General features: G+C 47.0%; 2 protein-coding genes across 8 annotated transcripts in view; one reads left to right on the forward strand and one right to left on the reverse strand.

Moving 5' to 3' along the window:
* The window catches only part of chd6 (chromodomain helicase DNA binding protein 6), an 83,861-nt gene extending 68,008 nt beyond the window's left edge, over positions 1 to 15,853 (forward strand). For 4 of the 7 annotated variants that reach the window (XM_076744675.1, XM_076744684.1, XM_076744693.1 and 1 more), the window contains exons 35-45: positions 252 to 1,088; positions 1,315 to 1,569; positions 2,231 to 2,546; positions 2,955 to 4,430; positions 4,720 to 4,871; positions 5,302 to 5,565; positions 6,754 to 7,395; positions 7,599 to 7,838; positions 8,129 to 8,269; positions 8,400 to 8,504; positions 8,642 to 15,853. In XM_076744675.1, the coding sequence (XP_076600790.1) occupies positions 252 to 1,088; positions 1,315 to 1,569; positions 2,231 to 2,546; positions 2,955 to 4,430; positions 4,720 to 4,871; positions 5,302 to 5,565; positions 6,754 to 7,395; positions 7,599 to 7,838; positions 8,129 to 8,269; positions 8,400 to 8,504; positions 8,642 to 9,880 (5,667 nt within the window). In that variant the 3' untranslated portion in view covers positions 9,881 to 15,853. The remainder of the gene's footprint in view (positions 1 to 251; positions 1,089 to 1,314; positions 1,570 to 2,230; positions 2,547 to 2,954; positions 4,431 to 4,719; positions 4,872 to 5,301; positions 5,566 to 6,753; positions 7,396 to 7,598; positions 7,839 to 8,128; positions 8,270 to 8,399; positions 8,505 to 8,641) is intronic. The other 3 variants (XM_076744713.1, XM_076744703.1, XM_076744724.1) reach the window with 3 other exon arrangements.
* Positions 15,854 to 18,584: 2,731 nt separating this feature from the next.
* The window catches only part of rspo4 (R-spondin 4), a 29,010-nt gene continuing 25,391 nt past the window's right edge, over positions 18,585 to 22,203 (reverse strand). The window contains exon 5 of the mRNA XM_076745183.1: positions 18,585 to 18,724. Coding sequence (XP_076601298.1) covers positions 18,585 to 18,724 — 140 coding nt within the window. The remainder of the gene's footprint in view (positions 18,725 to 22,203) is intronic.

Below are 22,203 nucleotides of genomic sequence, written 5' to 3' on the forward strand. Positions count from 1 at the left end.
CAGATCAGTTTTCTACACTGTCAGACGGGACAGCTCATTGTTGACGGCGTATTCATGGTTACACTGTAAACAGGAACTCACATTCTCCGAAATGTAAACAGCTTTTGGGGCTGCTTTTGTTGCTTCCTGCTTACATCATCCAAAGCATGATGGGAACTGTAGTAAAAGCATCATTTGATATTACTGAGAATGTTCCATCACATGGTGGACATTTACACCCTCCTGCTCTCTGAACTGCGTCCTTCCCTCAGGTTCTCCGTCACCCGTTAATCTCGGCCCGTCTCCAGCTGTGCCGCCCCTCCCTCTACCTTCCGGTCTGGTGGGAGTCCGGCAAACACGACCGGGACCTCCTCATCGGGGCGGCGCGCCACGGCTTGAGCCGCACCGACTTCTACATCCTGAACGACCCCCAGCTGAGCTTCCTGGAGGCTCACAGGAACTACGTCAGGGGACACCCCTCGCATCTTCATCCTCAGAGTCATCATCACCCTCACCATCCGGGCTTGGCTCACCCTGGCATCTCGTCTTCGTCGTCCTCCTCCTCGTCTCATCCGCAGCTGCCTCATCCTCACTGCTGTCTGTACGACTCGGGTCTGGGTCGACACTCCCCTCAGCCTCCTGAGTATCCCCACCAGTCCTCTCACCACCACCACCATCATCACCACCAGCATCCGCCTGTGCCTCCATCCGCTCCCTCTCCTTCCTCCTCTTCTTCCTCCTCCTCTCACCCTCACCTCCACCCTCCACCTTTAGATGCCCACAGTTCTGCCTCACCGAGCCTGGGAATAGTTGCAGGGTCACGGGGAGATTTCCTCGACTGTCCTCCTTTGGATGAAACTCTGGAGCTGGGCTCGCTGCACCACGACGCCATGTCTGCAGAGGCTTTGCATGGAGGGAAGGCCTCCAAAGACGCACTCAACGGATTCCCGTTCAATTCGGCTGCAGGAGGTCAAAGCATGCTCAACTCGTACGGTGTCGGGGGAACGGACCTTGATTCAAAACTGAGGAGTGACGTGCTCGTTGGTGAACAGGGCTCCTCAGAGGAAACCGGGCTGATGGCGCCGTCAGTAGAGCTGGATCAGTTACAGGTACACGCCGTGCCTTCATTCTGTGTTCTCCTTCTTAAGAAATGAGCCGGTAAATTATGCATGTGTGATGGAGTTTACAGCTGCAAGGAATGACTGTTTAATTATTGATTAATCTTGTTTTTTACGATTAATCTATTACTTGCAAAATGTGAGAAAACGGTGAAAAATTCAATTTTTGTGTGTATCATCATCATCATCTTTCCCTCCACCGTCCTCGTCCCTGCAGGCCCCCTGGGACAGCACAGACCACTCCAGCCCAGCTCACCACATGTTCAATGAATCCGATCCGATCCTGGGTCCCTCCACTCTGGAGACGGGCTTTCTGGAGGAGGAGGACGAGGAGGCGCAGGGTGGAGACAGAGGAGCTGAGGAAGGTGGAACTCTGGAGGAGTGTTTGGGCCTCCCGCCCTCATCCTCACCTTCCCACCCCTCTGCAGGAGATCCCGTGGAGCCGCTGTCCTCCAGTTACATGCTCTTCAAGGTTGGCGTTCGTATCTTCGTATCCGTCACGTTAGCAACTTAAATTGTTTCAAATCTGAAAACCGTTTGTGCAGTTATGTTCTCAGCAGGGCAGGAAATGGGCAGACATGCTAAATGACCATGAAATTCATGATCTCAGTGTTGCATTAAAAGCAAAAATGTGGAGTGGAAAAAAAGACTGAGATACACTGAGAATATGGACCGTCTTCAGAAGCAACTCATGTATCTTTCAGGAAGGTTTTTCAAATATAAAATAGAGCTCAGATATTCATGAATGGGCCATGTGGGCGTAAAGCGCCCACTTCAGCTGTGGCTGACTCCTGTCAGGGTCATGCCACTCCAGGAGAAATATAATAAACATGTTTGAAAGGCCATTTTTTTAAATGTCAACGACTGTACGAGCAGAGCTGTAAGACCTTGTGTTCTCTCGTGGCTGTTAGAATTCTGCAAGAGTTTTTTTATTTCTATATAATGAGAGAAAACACCAGACCAAAAGAAGACCTCACTGAACCATAATCAAGAGTCAATATTATTTTTATAGATGTTTCTCGTTTTAATCAGCTTCAGTATCTCATTTTGCTCATTTTTAATTACAATGATGTGAACAGTAATTAGTAGAACCTGATGTGATCATCACAAAGCGATCTGTTTTATGTATTCAGGACATTGGTGTGAGCGAGGAACCCAGCGCAGATCAAACCGACCTATCAGCGAGCCCTCCTCCCCCCTACGTCCCCCCTCCTCCCCTCTCCCTGTCTGACATCACTGCTCACGAGCCTCAGGACAGGCTGGGCCACTCTGACGTCGCCGAGAGCCTGACCAATCCCGTGGAGGAAGGAGACAGCCAGGAAGGAGGCGCTGGGTTCGAGTTTGACGACAAGGAGGAAGACGAGGTGGAAGAATTGTCGGGGGCGACCATGGAGCAGAGCGAACGGCGAGATCCAAGTCTGGAGAGAGAGGAGAGTGATGCAGGCCGAGGTAAAAAGACGCGGGAGTGTTCACAGTGTGTTCCATAATCCAACAAATTCAACAGTTCAAAATGTGTTATCAGTCCAAATTACAAATGTTTTAAGATGTGCCCTGAGACTTGACTCCCTGAGGACCAGTGTGTGTGTAGGATCAGATGATGTGTTACTTTGGCGACCCCCAGTGGTCACATCAAAAACAAAACACTGGCAGAAAGCAAAGCGAGCCAGCACCCCACCCTGCTGATTCAGACCCAGGCACACTGAGATGAAATGAACACAGACCTCATCATGTTCTTTTGCTTGTACGGTCAGAATAACTCGACAGATGCTGTAATCAGATCGATTGTCTGCGCTGCAGGGTTTTGTTCATTGAGTATTGGCAGACACGACTTTACATCTCAATGCTTCATCCTCACAGGTGCAGACGTAAGTTTGGGAGCCTTGAATCCACCCATGGAGGTGCCACAGATGGATGGGATAGAGTCGGAGCCGGGCCTTGGAGAACAGGATGAGACGATGGAGGTGTCAAACCAGCTGTCTCAAGACCTGCAGGAAAGCTTTGACCAAGCGGAAAGTAAAGAGGAGTTACGGCAAGGCGTGCATCCTTATCTTGGGAAGCTGGAGCAGGAGGGCAGCCTTGCGTGTCCGGAGTCTATTGAAGTGCCTGGTGAGGAGGTGGATGGATTTATTTTGTATCAGACAGTGGAGGAGGAAACAATGGACAACTCTCTCGACGCTGACACATTGATGGGGGACGCCGCTGGAGAGTTTGTGCAAGCGAGAGAAGACTCCAGAGAGGATGGACCGGTGGATCTTGCAGATCAAGTGGATGAGATCTCAGAGGGGCAGATGGATCATGTGTCTCTTATGGATGTTCCCGTGGTTCAACCCTGTGATGAAGTGTCAGGAAAGGCTGCGAAACAGCAAGAAGCCAAACCCAGTGAGATGGAGCTGCAGAGCATTTACTCTGAATACGGACAACCCTCTGGTCCTGCCACTTCTGTCTCGTCCCCTACAGACGCATCAAAGTGTGATGAAACCACCACAGAGAGCGGCGGCGGAGTCAAAACTGAAGTCTCCATGAATCACGAACACTATGAAGCCACAGCTGAAGATCTGACTTCACCAGATGGCGACAGAGACTGTAAGAATAGAGCTCTGACATTCTCCCTTGATCAGGACAACAAAGACAATCTGCTTGAACAAAATGAAATCAAAATGGCTCCTACTCTAGCCGCAAACAGTGTTGACACAAAGCCGTCTGATCTGAAATTTTCTCTCTTACCAGACAGTGGTGGTGAGAAGAAGCCACAGCAGCTCCCAATCAAGGTGGAGGAGACCAAAACGGAGACCGCTGAGGACGTCTACCCTGACAGCTCTGAGGTCAAACATGGAAAATTCTTTTCCTACGCTGTTAAGTCAGAAGACTTGGTGACCAAAGTGGAGCAGTTAGACTATCCTGTCAAGCCTGAAACACTGGAGGCCAAACCTGAAGATCTCAGCCTTCCCATGAAGCCCGAGAGTTTGGACAGTAAACCTGAAGTCCTCCAGTTCGCAGCCTACCCAGATGGGGCTGAAATCAAACCTGAAGCTAAACCGGTAGCTCTCGGGTTTGCTGCTTATCCCGACGGAGCCAAGCTTAAAACTGAGACCAAGCCGGAGGGTCTGGAGTTCACAGCGTACCCGGACAGCTCTGAGATTAAACCCGAGGCCAAGCCGGAGGGCCTCGAGTTCAGCGCTTTACCCGAAATCAAAGCCGAGACGAAGCAGGAGCTGCTGGAGGCCGACAGCACGGTCCTGACCCCGAAGCTGGAGCAGACGGACGGGCTGGTGGACGCCGCGGGAAGTCTGGTGGTGAAAGGACAAGTGAAGGAGGAGAGGCCATCGACACCAGGTACGAATTCTATCTGAAGGTCGATACGCACCAGAGCTGCAGCTAATGATTACTGAGTGATTCACTGATCTGTTGATTAATCACTGACTCTATTATTTAGTTGATTATAACACAAAGTGATGACAAGTTGTCCAGAGACAACATGATCTCTTCTTTTAATTATTTTTCATCATGGACTAACTCACATTAACTTTAAACCACACATAAGAGAAGTGCAAACTGATGTGCTGTTGTGATTGTAAGAAAGAGGCTCATTGTTGCGCTGTTAACCCGTCGTCCTCTCCCGTAGTGCCTGTGGTGGAGGGCTACATGAGCAGCCCCAGGTTCGCAGCTCCCATTTCCATGTGTGAGATTCCCGACAGCCTCCACGACAGCAGGGAGCCGACCATCGCTCAGCTGCTGCAGGAGAAAGCACTTTACTCGTTTTCCGAGTGGCCCAAGGTACTGTGGAGTCATTAACGTTCAAATGTCTGTTAAGGTTTCTCAACGATTTGTTTTGTATGACGTCCTCTCATCCAGGGGACAGCAGCTTTTTTTAGCAACATAATCTGCTGTATCATGAGCTGAAGGCAGTTAGTTATTCTTTTTAAATGCCAATCTGTTCCTTTAATCAGCATTTTTAATTGTTTTGAATTTTGTTAATATTTCCTGAAGGAAAAAATGGTTTTCTGCATCACAAACTGAATGCAGCTAAAAACCAGGTAACCTCACTAACCTGTTAAACTCACGTCATAGTTCACCCCTCAGATTTACTGGTAGGAATGATTATGATAAAGATAATAATAATTAATAATAATTGGAGGGTCTGTGTGACCTCTGAAGAGCTGTAGCCTCTCAGTTCAGTCCTGTGCTATTGCTGTGCTCCCTGCAGGACCGGGTCATCATCAACCGCCTGGACAGCATCTGCCACGCCATCCTGAAGGGGAAGTGGCCATCATCGAGTGAGCAGTATGACTCGCCCGGCCCCCTGACCGCCAACTCCTGCCTGGCCAACAGCTTAGCCCAGCACCAGCACCACAGAGCGAGCTTCCTCACCACCACGGCCTCCAGCTCCGTCCCAGGCCAGGCCAGGGTTCAGCAGACGAACCCTGGGCTGGGGTTCTCCATCCCTCCCCCTCTCACAAGACTGCCTAAGGTGAGAACATCCCGGTGACCCGCTGAATGAATCAATGAACTCCCTTTGTTGTACATATCTATGCATCTATCATCTGTCCACATGTATCTCCACTCTCTCATGCCATGGTTCATACGAGTGGTGTCCAGTTTGTACTGCTAATGATGCTAACGGTGCTAATTGTGAAGATAGTGCTTCAACCAAAACGGCTGTTTTCCCAGTCAGTTGAACTAAAACAAACACACACCTCGTCTATGCCACGTCCACTTGATGGAACTATTTCTCAGGGAGGGACGATATGGTAAAATTTTCCAAACGATGGAACGATTGCTGATTGGTTCCTGCAGGCTGGTGCCTCCCCCGCCCATGCTATGTTTGTTGTCTTTGTTAGAATACACAAACTAAACTCACCAAATGTCAAGAAAGACCCGTTTTCCTTAGTAAACAGAAAAATACAACAGCACACCTTCTGAATTCAAGCTTGTCTCTTTCACAGAACTAAGACGAGCTGAACTGTTTACTCATCACACACTTCATGTTCAACAATCACCAACTCTGGTTTGGACAAAATAAACCTTTAATTCTCCGAGTTAGATGGGAAAATAGTCCCCGCTGCCTCTCCCTGCCATCGCTGGCCTCTCGGGGATGAACCCAGACTGAGAGCTGATTCGTCCATATTCTGATCAATGATATAACGCAGATGTTCATCTTATGTAACGTATCTTTGTTAGATTTATATCTCAACACATTAGAGATCTTCACTGATATGTAGGTAGCGCTGGGCACCTCTGGTTCACACCATTGCTTTGTTGCTTTTTGTAAAGTTCCCTGTCTCTGTAGTGCGTCCTGTTATTATACATGTTGATATCAGACTTGGGCAGGTAGTCATATTGCAAACATATAAGGACCATGTGAGAACTATATTTGCTCATTTACACTGAATTTATAGTCTGATTGATTATCTGCACCGTGTGTTTTATCCAAAGGCCGTATCTCATACTTCCAGAGGTAAACAAACCAGGAAGCTTTGGAAGCTTCTCCACCTGCACAGTTAAACACAGCAGTCTAAAGGTGTAGAGCTCGTGGTGTCACCCAGGTCTGGTTGATAGCCGCCACTGTGTTGTGTCTCAGTCCATATGTATGTTTAACAAAGCCATCATCTCTCTCCCATTCTTGTCTACCCCTCACCCACCCTGTCCACCCTGACAGTACATGCAGCGGGGCGGGGCATGCGGGCGCGGAGCTTGGCGCCTCACCTCCTTGCCTCTCTTACAGGAGAGGCTCGTGGCTCCTCCGTATCTCCCCGAGCTCAAACGAGCGGGAGGTCGGAGGTCTTTCGACTATGAAGCTGCTGCTGCTGCTGCAGCCGCCGCCAAGGTTTTAGCTGGGAAATCAGCATCGTCATGCCACACTGTCGCCACCACGAGCTCCAGCGGCGCTGCTCCGGTGGTGGCCCCGCCCTCTCACCGTACAGGAGCCATGTTGATTAACGGTTGGCAAGAAGCAGCCATTGATCTAACCAAGTCGTCCGGGGAAATAAGCACCACCAGTGGCATTGGGACGGGAGAAGCCATGGTGGCGACGGGAATCGGCCACCACGGCGCCGGTGCTGGCAGCGGGCCTAAGCTGCCGCCGCCGCCCCCCATCACGGCACCGCTAACGGGCTCTGTGGGCATCGACATGGCCGGAATACTGCAGGCCGGGCTCATCCATCCTGTAACGGGGCAAATAGTTAACGGGAACCTGAGGGGAGATGACTCACTGAGGAGGAGGAGAGGGAGGAGGAGAAACGTGGAAGCTCTGTACTCTGAGTTCACCAAGAGCAGAGGACTGCACCTCCCAGAGACACAGGTGGGTAGAGGGAGGAGGGCCTGTTCAGTGCAGCTATGATTGTTGTATGTGCTTCAGTGTGAAGAAGAGAAACCACACCCAGGGCATGATGGGAAAAAAGTCAGCAGGTAAATGAAAAAAAGTGCGTTCGAGAGGGAAATCCTTTCCTCTGCATTTCAAATGGTTAAAAACACGGGCGCCTGTGTGTGTGTCTCCGCCTGCAGGGCCGGGTGGAGGTGATCAGCCACTCCTCCGTCTCCTCCTCCACCTCCTCGCCGTCCCCTTCTCCTTCAGAGCGACCTGCCGGCCCTCCCACGCCGTCCTCCTCTTCCACGCCCACCCCAACCCAGACACCTCCTCAGCCAGAGATCATCGCCATCGACAGAGAGGCAGCCAGCAAGGGTCTGATCGAGTGGCTGAGGCAGAATCCGGGCTACAGCATGGACCTCCCCACCTTCGCTCCCGTGAGTCTCTGCTTTGATTTGGCGATTTCGGTGTGTTGTTGCTTTTACCAGCAAGGTGTTACGGGTATTATTCAGAGGACAGGAGAGTCCTGGGAGCTTGTGCTTGAGTGTGTGTGCAGCCGAAACCGAATCTGTGCCTTTTTTATATCATCTGTTAACATTTCCTCCACGATTTTCTTTGAGTGCCTTTTTGTGGATGGGCATCAAACTGATTCTTTGTTTATACCTTTTCTTTCTTCACTTCACTTCTTTCTGTCCAATCGTCTCGTCCTTCCTCTCTCGCTGTGCAGTCTGGAGCAGGTCTCTTACATGGTTTTGTGGAACGTCCCAAGCAGAGGAGGCATCGCTGCAAAGACCCCACCAAGCTGGATATCAACTCTCTGACGGGGGAGGAGAGGGTTCCTGTTGTGCACCGAGGCACCGGACGCAGGGTAGGAAACACACACACACACACACACACACACACACACACACAGTCAGCTGTGTTGAGAAAGCAGGAGAACTCCTACAAATGAACTCATTTCATTGTTGTAACACTGAACTGCTTTTCCTGCCTTGCAGCTTGGTGGCGCTATGGCTCCGGCTATAAAGGAGCTTTCCAGGTGGCTGGATGCCAACTCAGAGTACTATGTAGCTCCAGACTGGGCTGACGTGGTCAAACACTCTGTGAGTATTATACTCTGCAACAGCGTTGTTGAAACATCAGGATTCTGAACATTGTCAAACATTTCTTCTTTCTCATCTTCTCATTTTTACTGTTGTTGTAATTTAATCTATGACCTTTGACCTCTTCCTCTCCACAGGGTTTCCTCCCTGAGGGGAAGTTCTCTCGGATCCTGACAGAACCAGTCAACAGAGACGCGGGCTCTCGGCGCCGTGGACGGCGGCCTCGCAGCGAGATGCCTAAGCCCCTCCTGTCCGTCTCTGACTCCGCCTCGTCTGGCCTCGGCCCGCCGCTCTTCATGAACGGCGGATTGATTGGCAGTATGGACTCCATGGTGGCCATGCAGAACCTCCGCGGTGGGATTCCTGGCATCCCCATCTCTGGGATCATGGCGGCCGGGTTTCCACACGGTTTCTCTGCAGCCGTCCAGGCGGGAGGAGCCGCAGCGTCGGCAGACGACGCCAAGAACGGGTTGAGTATGTTACCCATGATGCTGCACGGCATCCCACACCCCCATGGGGCCGCGATGCCGCAACACGCCTTGTTCAGCGTTGGCGCAATGATGGCGCACGCGCCACCTCCTCCTCACCCCAGCTCCTCCTCCTCTTCATCATTGTCTGCTGCAAAGGTCACCACGACAACGGCACCGTCTACTTCTGAGACAGCCAGCCCCTCGTCAACAACGCCTGCCGAGAGAGAGAGCGCTGCCTCCTCTGGCTCCGGGGGAGGTGAAAAGGAGAGGAGCCCAGAGGAGAAAGGAGCAGCGGAAGCCAGCAAAAGAGCAGGAGCAGAGGCGGCGGCCATCATTACCTCCACCAGCAGGGCACATCTCAGCTCTGCGCATCTCGGCGGAGGTGGCAGCCATCTTACCTTCAACCCCTTCCTGATCCCGGGCATGTCCCACGGCCTGCTGTACCCACACATGTTCCTGCCGCACGGCGGCATCATGGCGCTGCCCGCCATGCCTCCTGGCGCAGTAGACGGCTCCCCGGGCAGCCCCAAGAGGAGGAGGAAGAGAGGGCGGGAGGAGGGGGAGAGAGAGGAGGAGAGGGAGAAGGCGGCAACGGGAAAGGCAGAGGAGAGAGAAAGTACAGTTAAAGCTAGCGTTACCTCCCAACCAGCCTCCTCCTCGTCCCCCTCCGTCCCCTCTACCTCGGCTCCAGACCCAGGCCCGTCTCCGCCCGAAGAGCCCCACGCCGGGCAGGGAGACGGAGAGGATGGGCCTGCAGAGCCCCAGGAACCAGACTCCATTCACCATCCCGAAGGAGCAGCAACAGATGAGAGAGAGGAAAGATCGGAGGACACAGGAGGAGAGGCAGCGGAGGAGGAGAAGCAGGACTCTGAGGAGCAGAGACAGGTGGAGGGAGAGGAAGCGTAGAGGAGGACGGAGAGTCGACCACCTCCTGCTCTCTCCTCCTGTCGTCTTCGTCGCTCTCTTTCTCGACTGAGCAACAGTGTAAAGTTTGTGCCGTGTCTGTCAGTCAATGTCCATGTAAAGACTTTTATTATGATGATGACTAATAATAACAATGATGATTATATTCAACTTGGTTATGTTTATATACCAAGACCCCACCCACCCTCTCCACTCCCTCCTTGTATACAAAAAAAAAAACTAGTGTAAGAAATGATCTTCTGTGTATCCTTCCCCTTCATTCTGCATCCAGACTGAGTCGAGGGGGACGTTTCTCAACAGGAACACACACACACACACACACACACACTGCAGGCGAGACGTGCGTACCACGCAGCGGCTTCGGCTGTAGTATCGCTCCGAAGCTCAAAGCGACGTGTCGGACGTGCAGCTTTGGTGTGTTTGCACGAGGGGTGACGGAGGAGGGATGCGGCACAGCGGTTTTGAAGCTAAAGTCGGTCAAATTTCTCACCACAGTTTGGGAATTCAGAGAAGCTCAAGCAGAGGAGCGCCTGTCTGTCTTATGTTCAAGGTCAAAAAGCCGAGCCTGTTCACCCGAGCACTGTCATGTTCTTTTAACTTCTGGTACACTCCACTTGGTTGCTGATGTTCTTTGGATTGTCTCTGTTCATTGTTGAAAAAGCTGCAGGCTAGATTAACCGTGATTACCTGGAAGCTCTCATGTGACACTAAAACGCCTTTGATTAACGATTACTGAGGGAAAACGCTGACGCAAGAGCTGCAAGCAAACAGTCCAAATGCATTTCAGAGTGTGGCCCTTTTGAAAATCTCCAAACCTCGATGTGACTGAAAGAGCAGAAGTACATATAGTGCATTTAAGAAAGCTGCAAAATCAGGATTCGTCTGTTAGCTTTTTACGAAAATTGAGAAATTGTGACTGTAGAAGCTCCAAAAAGATACTGTCATTCATATCCTTCACTGTAACTTTGTTATTGTTGACGCTTTTTGTTCCGTTGCTACTGTAACTTCTTTTTCTAAGAAGTTTTTCACACTAGTGTCATAATCCAGACACCAAGAGCAGGAAATGTGGAGAGCAGCAGATATTCAGAAGAAGAAGAAGAAGAGCTCCACCCTCTCATGTTCTTTCATGGATAAAAGCAGAGAACCGTCATAAGGTTCATTTGTTATTTTTTTCAGATTTTTTTTTTTTTAGCTCAAACACAAAGTCACTTTGACAGATGTCCCCTTAGTTGCTTTGACCTGAAAACAAAGGCAGGAATTTCAAAGTTAGGCGCTCAGTCGGGCCACCAGGGGGCGGTGTGAGGCAGATTTGATTGTATCCTGCTCTGGAGACACAAGGGTGGAGGCGCTGTGGGAGAAGGAGGTGGAGGTTTTTTCTGCACTGGGGTTGCTTTTATCTCCCAAATAAAATTAACTGAGTAGATCAATGAAACAGTGGCTCATCACGAATAGTTCAAAATGTCTGCTGCAGAATGGTTGCAATCATTGACCTGCAGCATCATCTTTTTTTTTTTTTTGGCCATAGTGTCCTCACTTCTTTCAGTGTGGGGTTCTGCGTTCAGAGATACTGTCTGTGCGTCGTCCACCATCTGTCCAGCGAAAGGGAATAATCTGTCTTTTAGGAACAGGAAGAGGAGGGATACAAAGCGTGTGATTGGCTCGGGTCGAGTGCCTCGTCGTTGCTCTTCGCCTCCTTTCTTTTCCTCACGTTAGTTTAACTGCAGTTCATGCTAAGAGTTTCTAAATATGTAAATCTATCGCTGTATATTGCTGTTTTTTTTTTAAGTGCACCGTTTATTTCTTTCACCTTTTGTTTCTCCATTGGAAGAAAACCATACTTGACACATGCGAGGGGGGGGTCTGCGTTGAGGTTAGTCCCAGTGTTTTCTGTCCCACACAGACTGTACTGTACATTCAATGGATGCAAGTCGCTGGTTTTATTCAGTCTTTTCAGAACAGGGTCTGACTTTGGGGCTTCATGTTAAATGTTTCTGATGATGACGTTGGACTTCACTTTTGTTTCACACACGAAAACATTATTTTTGCACAATGTCTTTTTGTGAATGTTAACCCGTCTTGTGTTTCCTTTGTGTGTGTGTGTGTGTGTGTGTGTGTGTGTGTGAGTGTGTTTGTGATAATGGGAGAGTGTGTCTGTGTGCATGCATGCGCACACGTTTTGTTGTGTTTCTGCTGTCTTGTCCTCACAGGTCACATTTCTTGTTGGGGGGGCGGGTGGGGGGGGGCATAGTTGTTGCCTTGTCACAGGTTTGTGGCTACATATAATTTATTATACTTTGCTTTTGCTTTGCCAAACTCTCACCAAATATGACATTCTTTCTCTCTTAGTTTCATGTATTATTCAAAGTAAAATGCCTTATTTAGCGAGTATTTTTTTGTATAGGTGTTCTGTTACATCTCCATATAGGGACATGTTATTGTGTCTGTGTTTGTCCTTTGCTTGTACACGGCCTTGGTGATATGCATTATCTTCAACAGTAAGGCGAAGGTACCGCTCCTCAAATCACTGCATCCGAACCCAAAAGTCAATCAGTCATCCCTCAAAGCACAAATGGAGAGTTAACAAAAAGTGACTGTTTTCTAACCAGTGCCTCTAAAATTCTCATAGATAGTTTCTCTTTTTGTGGGCTTCACTTGCGCACTGCGGTGACATCACGTCTGCATGGTGACATCACGTCTCAGTGGTGACATCATCTTTGGGAACGTGATTAACCTTTGAAGGTGTAACTTTGTTGGATTTCACCGTTTGCAGATGATGCCATGCTGTTCGTTAAAGGGAAATTCTGTCCGTTATGACTGTTTCGTTCTGAAAACGTTTGACTCACCAGCTCGTTTTGTAGAGATTTGGAAAAGATGGCTGCCGGTGAAGTGAAGAGTGCGAACCTCCGACACTTAGAAGTAAACACAGGAAGGAGTCCACTGAAAATCTGTTGTTTGGAACCGTAAGCACAGTGGAAACACCTCTGGGTCGACTTTAGCCGTCCCTTTAACCAAACTGCCCCTCTCACAAACAGGATGTGATGTCACGGATCAGATAGAGGAAATAGGGCATAGCAGCCGCAAACTGCAATCAGTGAGCGAGCCTTGCAGACGGGTGGATGCACACAGTCGACTTTCACCCAAATAAGAAACAAATCTCAGCTTTCGGTCGCACTTCTGGCAGGTGGAGCAAATATTTGTGGATATTGGTGCTTATTTAACGACCTTTACCTTCCATATTGATACACACTGCTTTCTTTACATTTTTGTTAGCCGTTGTTTGCTAACGATTTAACGCACACGCTAGAGAAGCAGCAGCAAACACAGTTCTGCTTGTTTTGTAAAACTTCGGGGTGAAGAAATTAGTCTCTTTGTCCTTCTGACTGCTGATTATCTCAAGTAGATCAAAGCTTAATGTAGCAAGTGCAGCATGTGGACAAGCTAAAGGTCAGGAACGAATCAAAGAAGTGGCTTTGGGGCCCAGATTCAGCAGCACCGGTGGGGCTCTGTGGATGTGTTGTCTGGATTTGGGTTTCAGTTTTAGGCTTGTTCAGAACATGAAGAGATAGTTAATGTCTGAAAGGTCCAGAGTGCACACGGGACAAACGTTTGACACCATTTCACCGTTTCGTGCTCAGCATCCTGGATTTACCAGCCTGTCAAATCTCTACAGCCGAGGTGTCGAGTCAGGTGCTACAGAAACAAGAGGCAGTTTGAGAGTTTCCCTTTAAGGATGGCCATCTAATCACACGCCGCTCTCCGACTGTTTGAGGCCTTCTGTTCGGTATCTAGCACAGCTTGGATGATAATGCACTCACACAGTATGTATCCAGTATTTGATTGTTCTTGTGTGGTTGTTGAGAGAAAAAAGTGTCAGTAAATCCGAAGTGTTGTTCTGACCCACAGAAAACTGATCTGAAAGTTTCAAAGGTAAAAACCTTTTGATTCCACAGCCCGTGTGTGTGCACATCACTTCCTGTTTCCGGCTTGTTCTTGTGTAAAAACTTGAAGCGAACACGTAGGTGCAGTATGTGACGACAGCTGGAGGCTCTGTGTGGTCTGCTCATGTCACGCCATGCCTTCTTTGACAGTGTTCTTTCTTTTCATCGAAGTCCTTTCGGTTAACTTAAATGTTCTGCAGAACGTCACCTCAACATGTTGTAACTCTTATCATAAATGATGTATTTATTGTATAGTTCTCGTCTTTACATCCTTGTCTCATGACTGATTATTGGGTGGTTTTGTTACTCTTGAACGTCTCCTGAAAGACACAAGCGTTTTGGTTCACATGGAGGTTAAACTACCTGCTTTTCTCTGCAGCCCTGCTCACCTGCTCACCTGCTTTCTTTAGATGTAATGAAGGTAAAGAGTCCCAGAAAACCTCTTTATTTCCTCAACACAATTAGTGGAACTGAGCTGTTTGTGCCATATTAAATAACTCAATCTGAGACCGGTCTCTGGGATTATTGGGCTGAAACGACCTCCTTTCCCAGCACCCAGGATGCAGCTAACACTCGATCCAAATGATGAAATGTGCACGTGTGTATTTTCACTACATTTTAGGAGAAGATGACTGAAAACTAAAGAGTTTCTGGAGCAGACATGGCAGCTCACCTGCCTGCTTCAGACACACACCTGAACAAGGAAGCGAGCGTAGATTAACACAATTTAACCGACTTCCTCTTTGATTTCCCCTTTTTTTTTATTTTTTTAAAGTCAGGAAAAGTGGATTTTTCATCAGATTGTTAAATCCAGAGTTGAATCAGAGGACAGATGCTGGATTATGTGACCTGTTCTCATCTTTAAAACGCCTGAGAAACGTTCAGCACCACGTTGTCGCTGCTCGTTGGCCTGGTTAGTTGGAGTTAGCAGGTAGAACCATCACACGCTGGTTCTGCTGTTTGAGCGCCTGCAGAACCTCCTGCACTCTGCTCTGGATCACATTCGGGGCTGCTGGGTTTCGTCTCTGGAGACTGGCCTTCGTTTGGTCGGCTGGGAAATCTCTGCCCTGCTGAAGTGTCCTTAAGACAGACACTGAATCCCTATCAGCTGATTTGTAGCTGACCTTTGACCTCCCTGCAGAAGGGGCCGGTACTGGTTTGTAACAGGATAAAGATCTAAAATCTAAAATGAAAAAAAGGCGAGTGTAGCGAGGTCATGTGACACTTGTTAACTCCAAACACTTCTTTATTTTATTTAAAAAGCTGTTATCTGATGACACGTTTCACAAAGAGCAGGTCGAGACGATAGTCCGTCATTTACGCGGTGACGAAGGTGTCGTTAAAATGCTTAAAATCTCATGTTGTTCCATTCAAACATTTCCTGTTCTGCCTCGAGAAAAAGAAATTTTCACAAACTGGGAATCTTTTGTGTCAGCACTTTGTTTTCTGTCCTGTCATTTCAGGCTGGTTTCACAGACACTGAAGAGAGGAGGCGAGTATCCAGTCAGAGTTACAGATCCTGGATTTATTTTCGCCTTATGTCCATTTTTCTTGAGTTAGCTTTTGGCTCATTGTGCTCTTTGGTTTTCAAGAGGCACTCAAGGCCCTCTGAGCACTCGATCAGCAGCACGATGCAGCTTCATTACAATCAGTTTAAACTACATATTCTGACTGAACTGAAGTCCACCTCGTTCATGTCTGTGAAACCACCCAGCTCAGTGTTACAGACCGGGCAGCGTTCACAGCCCCCGTGCTAGAATCACTGTACCAAGTGCAAAATAATCCAGCAGGACGTTCCTCTAAAAAGTGGAGAAAAGACAGTAAGTGGCTGCTGCTGAAGTCAGAAACCTGGTCATTACTCAGTAAGTTCCGTGGTGGGGTTTTTAATCTTTTTCCTTTCTTTTTGTTTCTTATTTGTAACTATAGCTCTCTGTATTCCCATGTGGACCAATCTCATGAGTCAAAACATGGTATGTGTGATCTTTTATTGTGCAATAAAAGATGACTTTCAACTTTCTTTCGCCCTCGGTGAGTAATTCATGAACTCTGTGCAGGTTGTTCGCTGAAATCGCTGCTGTAATTTCTTAATTTTGTGTCGTGTTTCAGGTGCGTTGACGTCGATGACCCTGAAGTGGTCGCGTTCAGTGCGTTTCTCTGCTCTCTGCACAATGCATGCTGGGAAAGACTGCAGCAGCCGTGTAATGCTGAAAGGATTGAACAGGTAGTGAGAAAGATAACGTACGTGTGTGTGTGAGAGTGTGAGTGTGCGTGTGTCTGTGAGTGCAGCCCTTTCATATCTCAGACTGACGGAGGGAATGCAGTAGAAACATTTCATTACCCCTCGCCAGTGTCTTGCATTAATAGTGTAGCTGTTGAACTGAGTCGTTTGTAGCAGTGATGGAAGACGTTCTGAGACATTTTACTAATGCAAAAGTACTAATACAGCATGTAGAAATACTGTTACAAGTAAAAGTTCTGCATTCAGCATTTTACTGGGGTATAAGTACAAAAACATTTGAAGTAAAATGTACTTCAAACTATCAAAAGTTAAAGTACTCATGAAGTATGGCCCATTTCAGAACTATATATTGTGAACTACTTCGTATACTGTGAGGAGTTAAATCTCTAATAATACTAAATAATTAATCTGATGATTAAATTGTAAATAACAAGCTGTCACATAAATGTCGTGGAGTGAAACGTCTCAGTGAAGCAGAAGTATAAAGAAACATTTAATGGCAATAAGTTAAGTACAAGTAGAGTTGTACTTAAGTACAGTACTCGAGTAAATGTACAGTGTATGCTGGTGTGTAGCCATCACAAACAAGAAGAATATAATTTAGTATTAAAGACGTATTTAAAGCTTTATCTGAGCATCATGTTCGTCCATCTTCAGGTCTCTGCTGCTGCTCAGCGCTCCTCTTATCTGAAGTTACATCTGTTCACTTCTGCATGACCTGACAGCAACTTTCTACTTTCTTTAAGGTTTAAAAAGCAGTGGTTGAATCTAAATTAAGCATAAATCTGCAAATTAATGCTTTAGTTTAAGTTCAGGTTAGGCAGCATTAGCTAAGAGCGAAGGTTTTAGGTCACATTCTCATTTATGTGACGTTTAAATGAGAAATCAGGTGCAGTATGTTTAATCTAGACATTTAAAAATGGTGAGTTTTCAGCCAAATGTAGCCTCATTTTAACACAAACATCTGGATGTCTGTAAATATTCAGCAGTCAGTCAATGAAAGCGAGTGCGAAGGCTGCAGCGTCAAAATATACATTTATTGAAACTTACATTCAAGTTGTGGAATAAAATCCCATTTAGTCGTAGAAATATTGAGAAATATACAACTGACAGAAGCTAGCCAATGAGCAGACAGGAGATCTGTTCTCAGATGAGGAAGAAGAGGGAGCGCGATCGGTCCACCTCCAACATTTCATTCAGTCTTTCATGCAAACATTTAAACTGAAAAGTGAGTCAGTGAAATACTTAAAGTGTGATTTAAAGTGTGAACTTAAAGCTTTAATGTGGGAATTCCTTCGTTCTTTCTGACAAATACAACAAATTTTAGCGAAACACCATAAGAAAGATTCTTGTCTGTATTTACATTTTTTTTTAATTGATAAAAATCAGCCAACCAGAAGAAGCTTATGTTAATGAGATGACTGTAAAAAAGAAAAACTTTGGAGTTACTGAGCGATGACCTCCAGGTGATGCCGTTTCTGCTGCGGCCTCTCAGGAAGCAGCAGGTAACACCTCACCAAAATGTTTGCTAACTGCACGATGGAAGACGATTAGCATCTTTAATCATTTGGAGTCGGATCTGCTGCAAATCATGTTAGTTATCTGCAGGTAAAAATGCACAGGTCATGACGGAAGCACACACACACACTCTCTCTCTCTCTCTCACACACACACACACACACACACACACACACACACACACACACACACACACACACACGCACACTCTGATGCTGCACGACCAGCAGCAGGTCGGACAGGTAAGCAGAAGCAGGACTGACGGCAGGTTCGGTGAATTCAAGGTCCCCTGTGGAGTTTTTGACCACTTGATGCTGTCCAGCTCTTATTGGCTGGTTTTGTTGTGCACATGTTCACAAGGTCACATGATGCACATTCCCTAGAGTGGTTTCACACTATCTTGGAGATCAACAGGTGGCAGCAACGTGTAAAGAAACGCATTAAAGCGCCAACAAAGGCAGTGAAGAAGAAGACGTACATGTGACCGTAAGCAACGTAAACAAAACTCCACAGGACACCTTTAATCTCACGGCCGCTGCTTTTCTGGCTCCATGTGGAGAATTTGTTGGACTCTCGGCTTGTTTCAGATTTCTTTAGTGTAAATGCATAAATTTGATTTTCTCCTCAACTTTTGTGACCCTGATCCAGTTTCTTACTTTTGGATTTCATGAGAAATGTTCAGTTCCTGAATAGCGGAGAAGCATCTGTTGATCGATTTTAGTTTCGCCAATGATTCATGTTCCAGATAAAAGCTTCTTTTCTTTATTGGCTGCCACCAGTCGCTGCATGTCTTGGGTGGAGCTCTTTGACTCATCGGCCATGAAGCAAGAATTTGTTAGTCATCGTATCAAGTTAGCTTCATTCTGAGTTTCCAGTAAACAAATGATGTGGCACGGCGGTGTGTTTTTAGGACGTTTCAGATTGTGCGTGCTGATTGGAAACATGACAAACTCTGATTTGCTCCCTGATGTCAGGTGGTGTGTCAGGTGTGTCAGGCTGCATCCGCCTCGTGCTCTCCGGCGGCGCCCGTCGTTGCGTTCGGCGAGTTGCCAGCGTTGTCGCTGGCGAGCAGCCGTTGTCGTTTTCTCTCCCTCTTCCTTCCATGTCCTCCTGTTTTATTCTTTCTTCTTTCTGGCAGATAAAAAGCAAAGCGACAGCGGTAAGTGGTAGAAATACTTTAGTTTGTCAGGTTTTTGCTCGTTGTACATCTGTGTTTGGATGCAGCTGCGCACTCTGGACCATCGTTTATGAAAAACTCACCTCAAGTGCTCAAGTCATGGAAGCTCAGTCCTGCAGCTGTCACACACTTTTACTATCATTCCCACATGAGTGAGCCCGACTGAGTGACTTTAATCCATCAGCGGATTCATTAATATCTGTGAATCACTGCAGATGTATGCAAATATAAATCTGTCTCATCTCATTTTGACAAGATGCAACTAAATCTTTCAGCAGCACTCTGAGCAATGATCTGTGAAGCTGCTTAATTTGGCTGAAAAGTGAAAGTTTTTATAGGTTTATGTTACAAAATGATTGTTTTCGCCGGCTTCACAGTGATCACATTTCAAGTGTACGTTAAAATATAGATCTAAAGCTAATACCATGAAATAGAGTCGTTGAGAAGCTGTTGAAAAAAGGTATTTGTGACCTTTAATTTAACCTTCGTGTATTACAAGCTGCAGATCACCCAGTGAGAGCTTACTGGGAGGTTTCTTCATTGACTTTAGAAGCTAAGGAAATATAAACTATAAGAATACAGCAGCTGTCGTCCATGTTGTAGGTTTTTTAAAGAGTATAAAGCAGTTTTGGGACGACAAATCATAACCTGGATGCTGAAGTGATCACAAGTTAGCAAACTAAAAATGACAACAACATGAAAATAACATGAACACAACACACACTAAGCTTTGAGCCTCTGAGTGGGCGTTTCCCATAGCGGCGTTTGACTGACAGCGAGCTACCAAACTACATTACCCATGATTCAAATCACCACACAGAGTCATAGAATAATGCAGTGAGTGCTCAGATTACAGATTATAATCCTGCTAATCCTTTTTGACAAATACTCATTAAAGCGGAATTCCAGTTTTGACCCAATAATTAAAGAGAGGCTGTAGATACAGTAAGACTGAGGCTTTGGAGAGAATTTCTGCTGTGAAAACCCTCAAAACCAGAATGGAAAGACATCCGTGCAGTGACCCGGGTGTGCTGTGCTGTGCCGTGCTGGATCAGAGATCAACGTCTTGAATTGGTCAAACAGAAAATGTGAGCTTCAAGGACCAGAGGCTTCCGCTGTGAGGATCCAGACAGCTGGTCTGCGCCTCTCGTTTCACACCGTAGATTAAACGTTTGCCTACACTGCACAGAAGAAGAAGAAGAAGAAGTGCCAGATGAAGAGTCGGTTCCTCTGATTCATCAAACGATGGTGAAAATGTGCAGAACTGCAGAAATGGTGGCTGAAGACCTTTTTCACGCACTATAAATGTTCAGGTGTTTGGGCGCCTCAGATTTCGGTCCAGGATAATTACTGTGAAGTATGACGTGCACTGACTCTGCAGGTCGATGGTCTGTGCAGCGTCCAGATCTGACAAGCGTCAGGAAAATATTCTGCGTGATGTATCGCCGCTTCGAGACGGGAATTTTGGCCTCAAGCATACAGAAAGAGAAGAAGCTTTTAAAGTGTCTTTAATAGAGATCTAATGTGTTCCCTGTTGTGAACACACAGATACATCAAATTTTATGTCATTTTAAAAGCCCGAGGACTTGAGATCAAAACTTCAGGGGTTTGAACTCAATGAATAAACGTTCTGATATTTCGCAATACATCATGACATATCAGCTTAAACCTTATCCATATATCTCATATAGCTGTCTCATGCTATTAAAGCGGGTTTAGCCCAAAAAGAAAATGTGGTTTTGATGTTCGGCGATGGAGAAGAGGGCTCCAGTGTTTTTGGCTCCGGTTTGAAAGTGGAATAATTTTCTGTAATATACAGCGCTGAGCTTGATTTAGAGGTTGGTTGGACATCAGAGAGTAAAGACAAACGCAGGCAGAAAGGCAGGAACGAAGGAAGAGGACAAGACGACCTGAAACACAGCAACTCTTCTTCATTAGAGTCCAGAAAATATTTTTCTGACCAGTTACTGTCTACGAGCTGGAAAGCTACAGAGGTTTCTGAAATTACAGCTGGGAAATGATCAAAGCGGTGACAGAAGCAGCAGAAACACGTTGTGAAGGAATCATCCATGTGTTTGCGTCTGCAGGTGTTTGACTGTTCGCTGCAGCTGCTGGACGTCAAAGTTTGTCACTCATTAATAACACCAGTCTTCACGTTGCAAGGACAAGTCAAAGCGCAGGAATTGGAACTGTCCGACGTTCTTCTCCACCTTTTATTATCAGCCTCCAGCGTTGAGTCTCATCAAACAGCAGAGAATCAGATCACTGCTTCCCGAACAAACGTTTTCAATCAGATCAGCCTAAAAACACTGTTTTCACACACTTTTCCATAAACTGCTTTGGAGCGAATAAACTCGGCAAAGCTTCATCAGAAAGTGGCGGTGTAAGCTACGTCACGCATGGCTATAATAAAGAGAGTCGAAGAAGAAGAAGAATGAAAACCAGGAACAGCCACCTGAGAGGGAAATGGACAGATCTGCAGGAGTTTGTTTGGGAAAGTTGGAATTGTTCTTTCATGTCAGCCATGTTTCCTGCTGTCCAGAGACGGAGATGACGAAGATGAAGAGCTCCATGGGAATATCTGGGAAGAAGATGGCGGTGGAAACTTCTTCTTCTTCTTCCTCTGGTTTTGTAGTGGAAACAGCTGATCCGTCATGTGAACTATGTTCATTTATGAACTGAAGTTTTTGTGCCGTTTGCATCAAGCTGAATGCGATATTTCCAAATGCGATATTTGAAAACTTTGTTGTGAAATAACATCACAGAAGTTCATTTTTCCCTCTGAGGGACAGCAGTCGAGCTCTTTATCGTTGGAATATTAGTCATTTGGGAAACTGGACGGCCTTAAAGCAGATTAGTTCATCGGGGTTAAATCAGGCAAAGATCATCAGTCACTCAGAACCAAAAACTTCACTTTGAACCCAAACGCAGTCTTCCCTCTCATGGCACACCTCAGCATGAGAAGCTTCCTGCTGGGCTGAAAGAAGACGAACTGGAATTCTTAAAGCAACGTCGGGAAAAACAAATGATTCAGAAAGAATTATGTTTTCTTTCTCTCTTTTGGCGCCCTTTCCTTCGGCGTTCTCTCCTTCTATCCGAAACATGTGGACGGACGCTGTGCACAAACAGAGATTTTTAGAACGCACATCAGCTCGCGCCCGTCGGTCTGAACTACAGGCTGCCTTCGGTGGAGGGCCGCTGCTGGATCTTCACTTGCGTTTCGGGGGCCACAAAACGACAGCGTTTTGAATTGAATCCAGCTGCTCGCATGACGTGGTAGCCGCCGGCTTAGCAGCGAGAGCTAAGTTCCACGCTGGAGGTCGTTCGCAGACTGCTTCTCACACGTCGCTTTGAATGATATTTTGTTGTTTATCTCTCGTGTCGGAGGCCAAAGTGATGAGAAGAGGCTTCAGTTCTGTGTGTTTACATCAGA

This window comes from Chaetodon auriga, chromosome 2, assembly GCF_051107435.1.
Source record: "Chaetodon auriga isolate fChaAug3 chromosome 2, fChaAug3.hap1, whole genome shotgun sequence".
Classification (NCBI taxonomy): Eukaryota; Metazoa; Chordata; class Actinopteri; order Chaetodontiformes; family Chaetodontidae; genus Chaetodon; species Chaetodon auriga.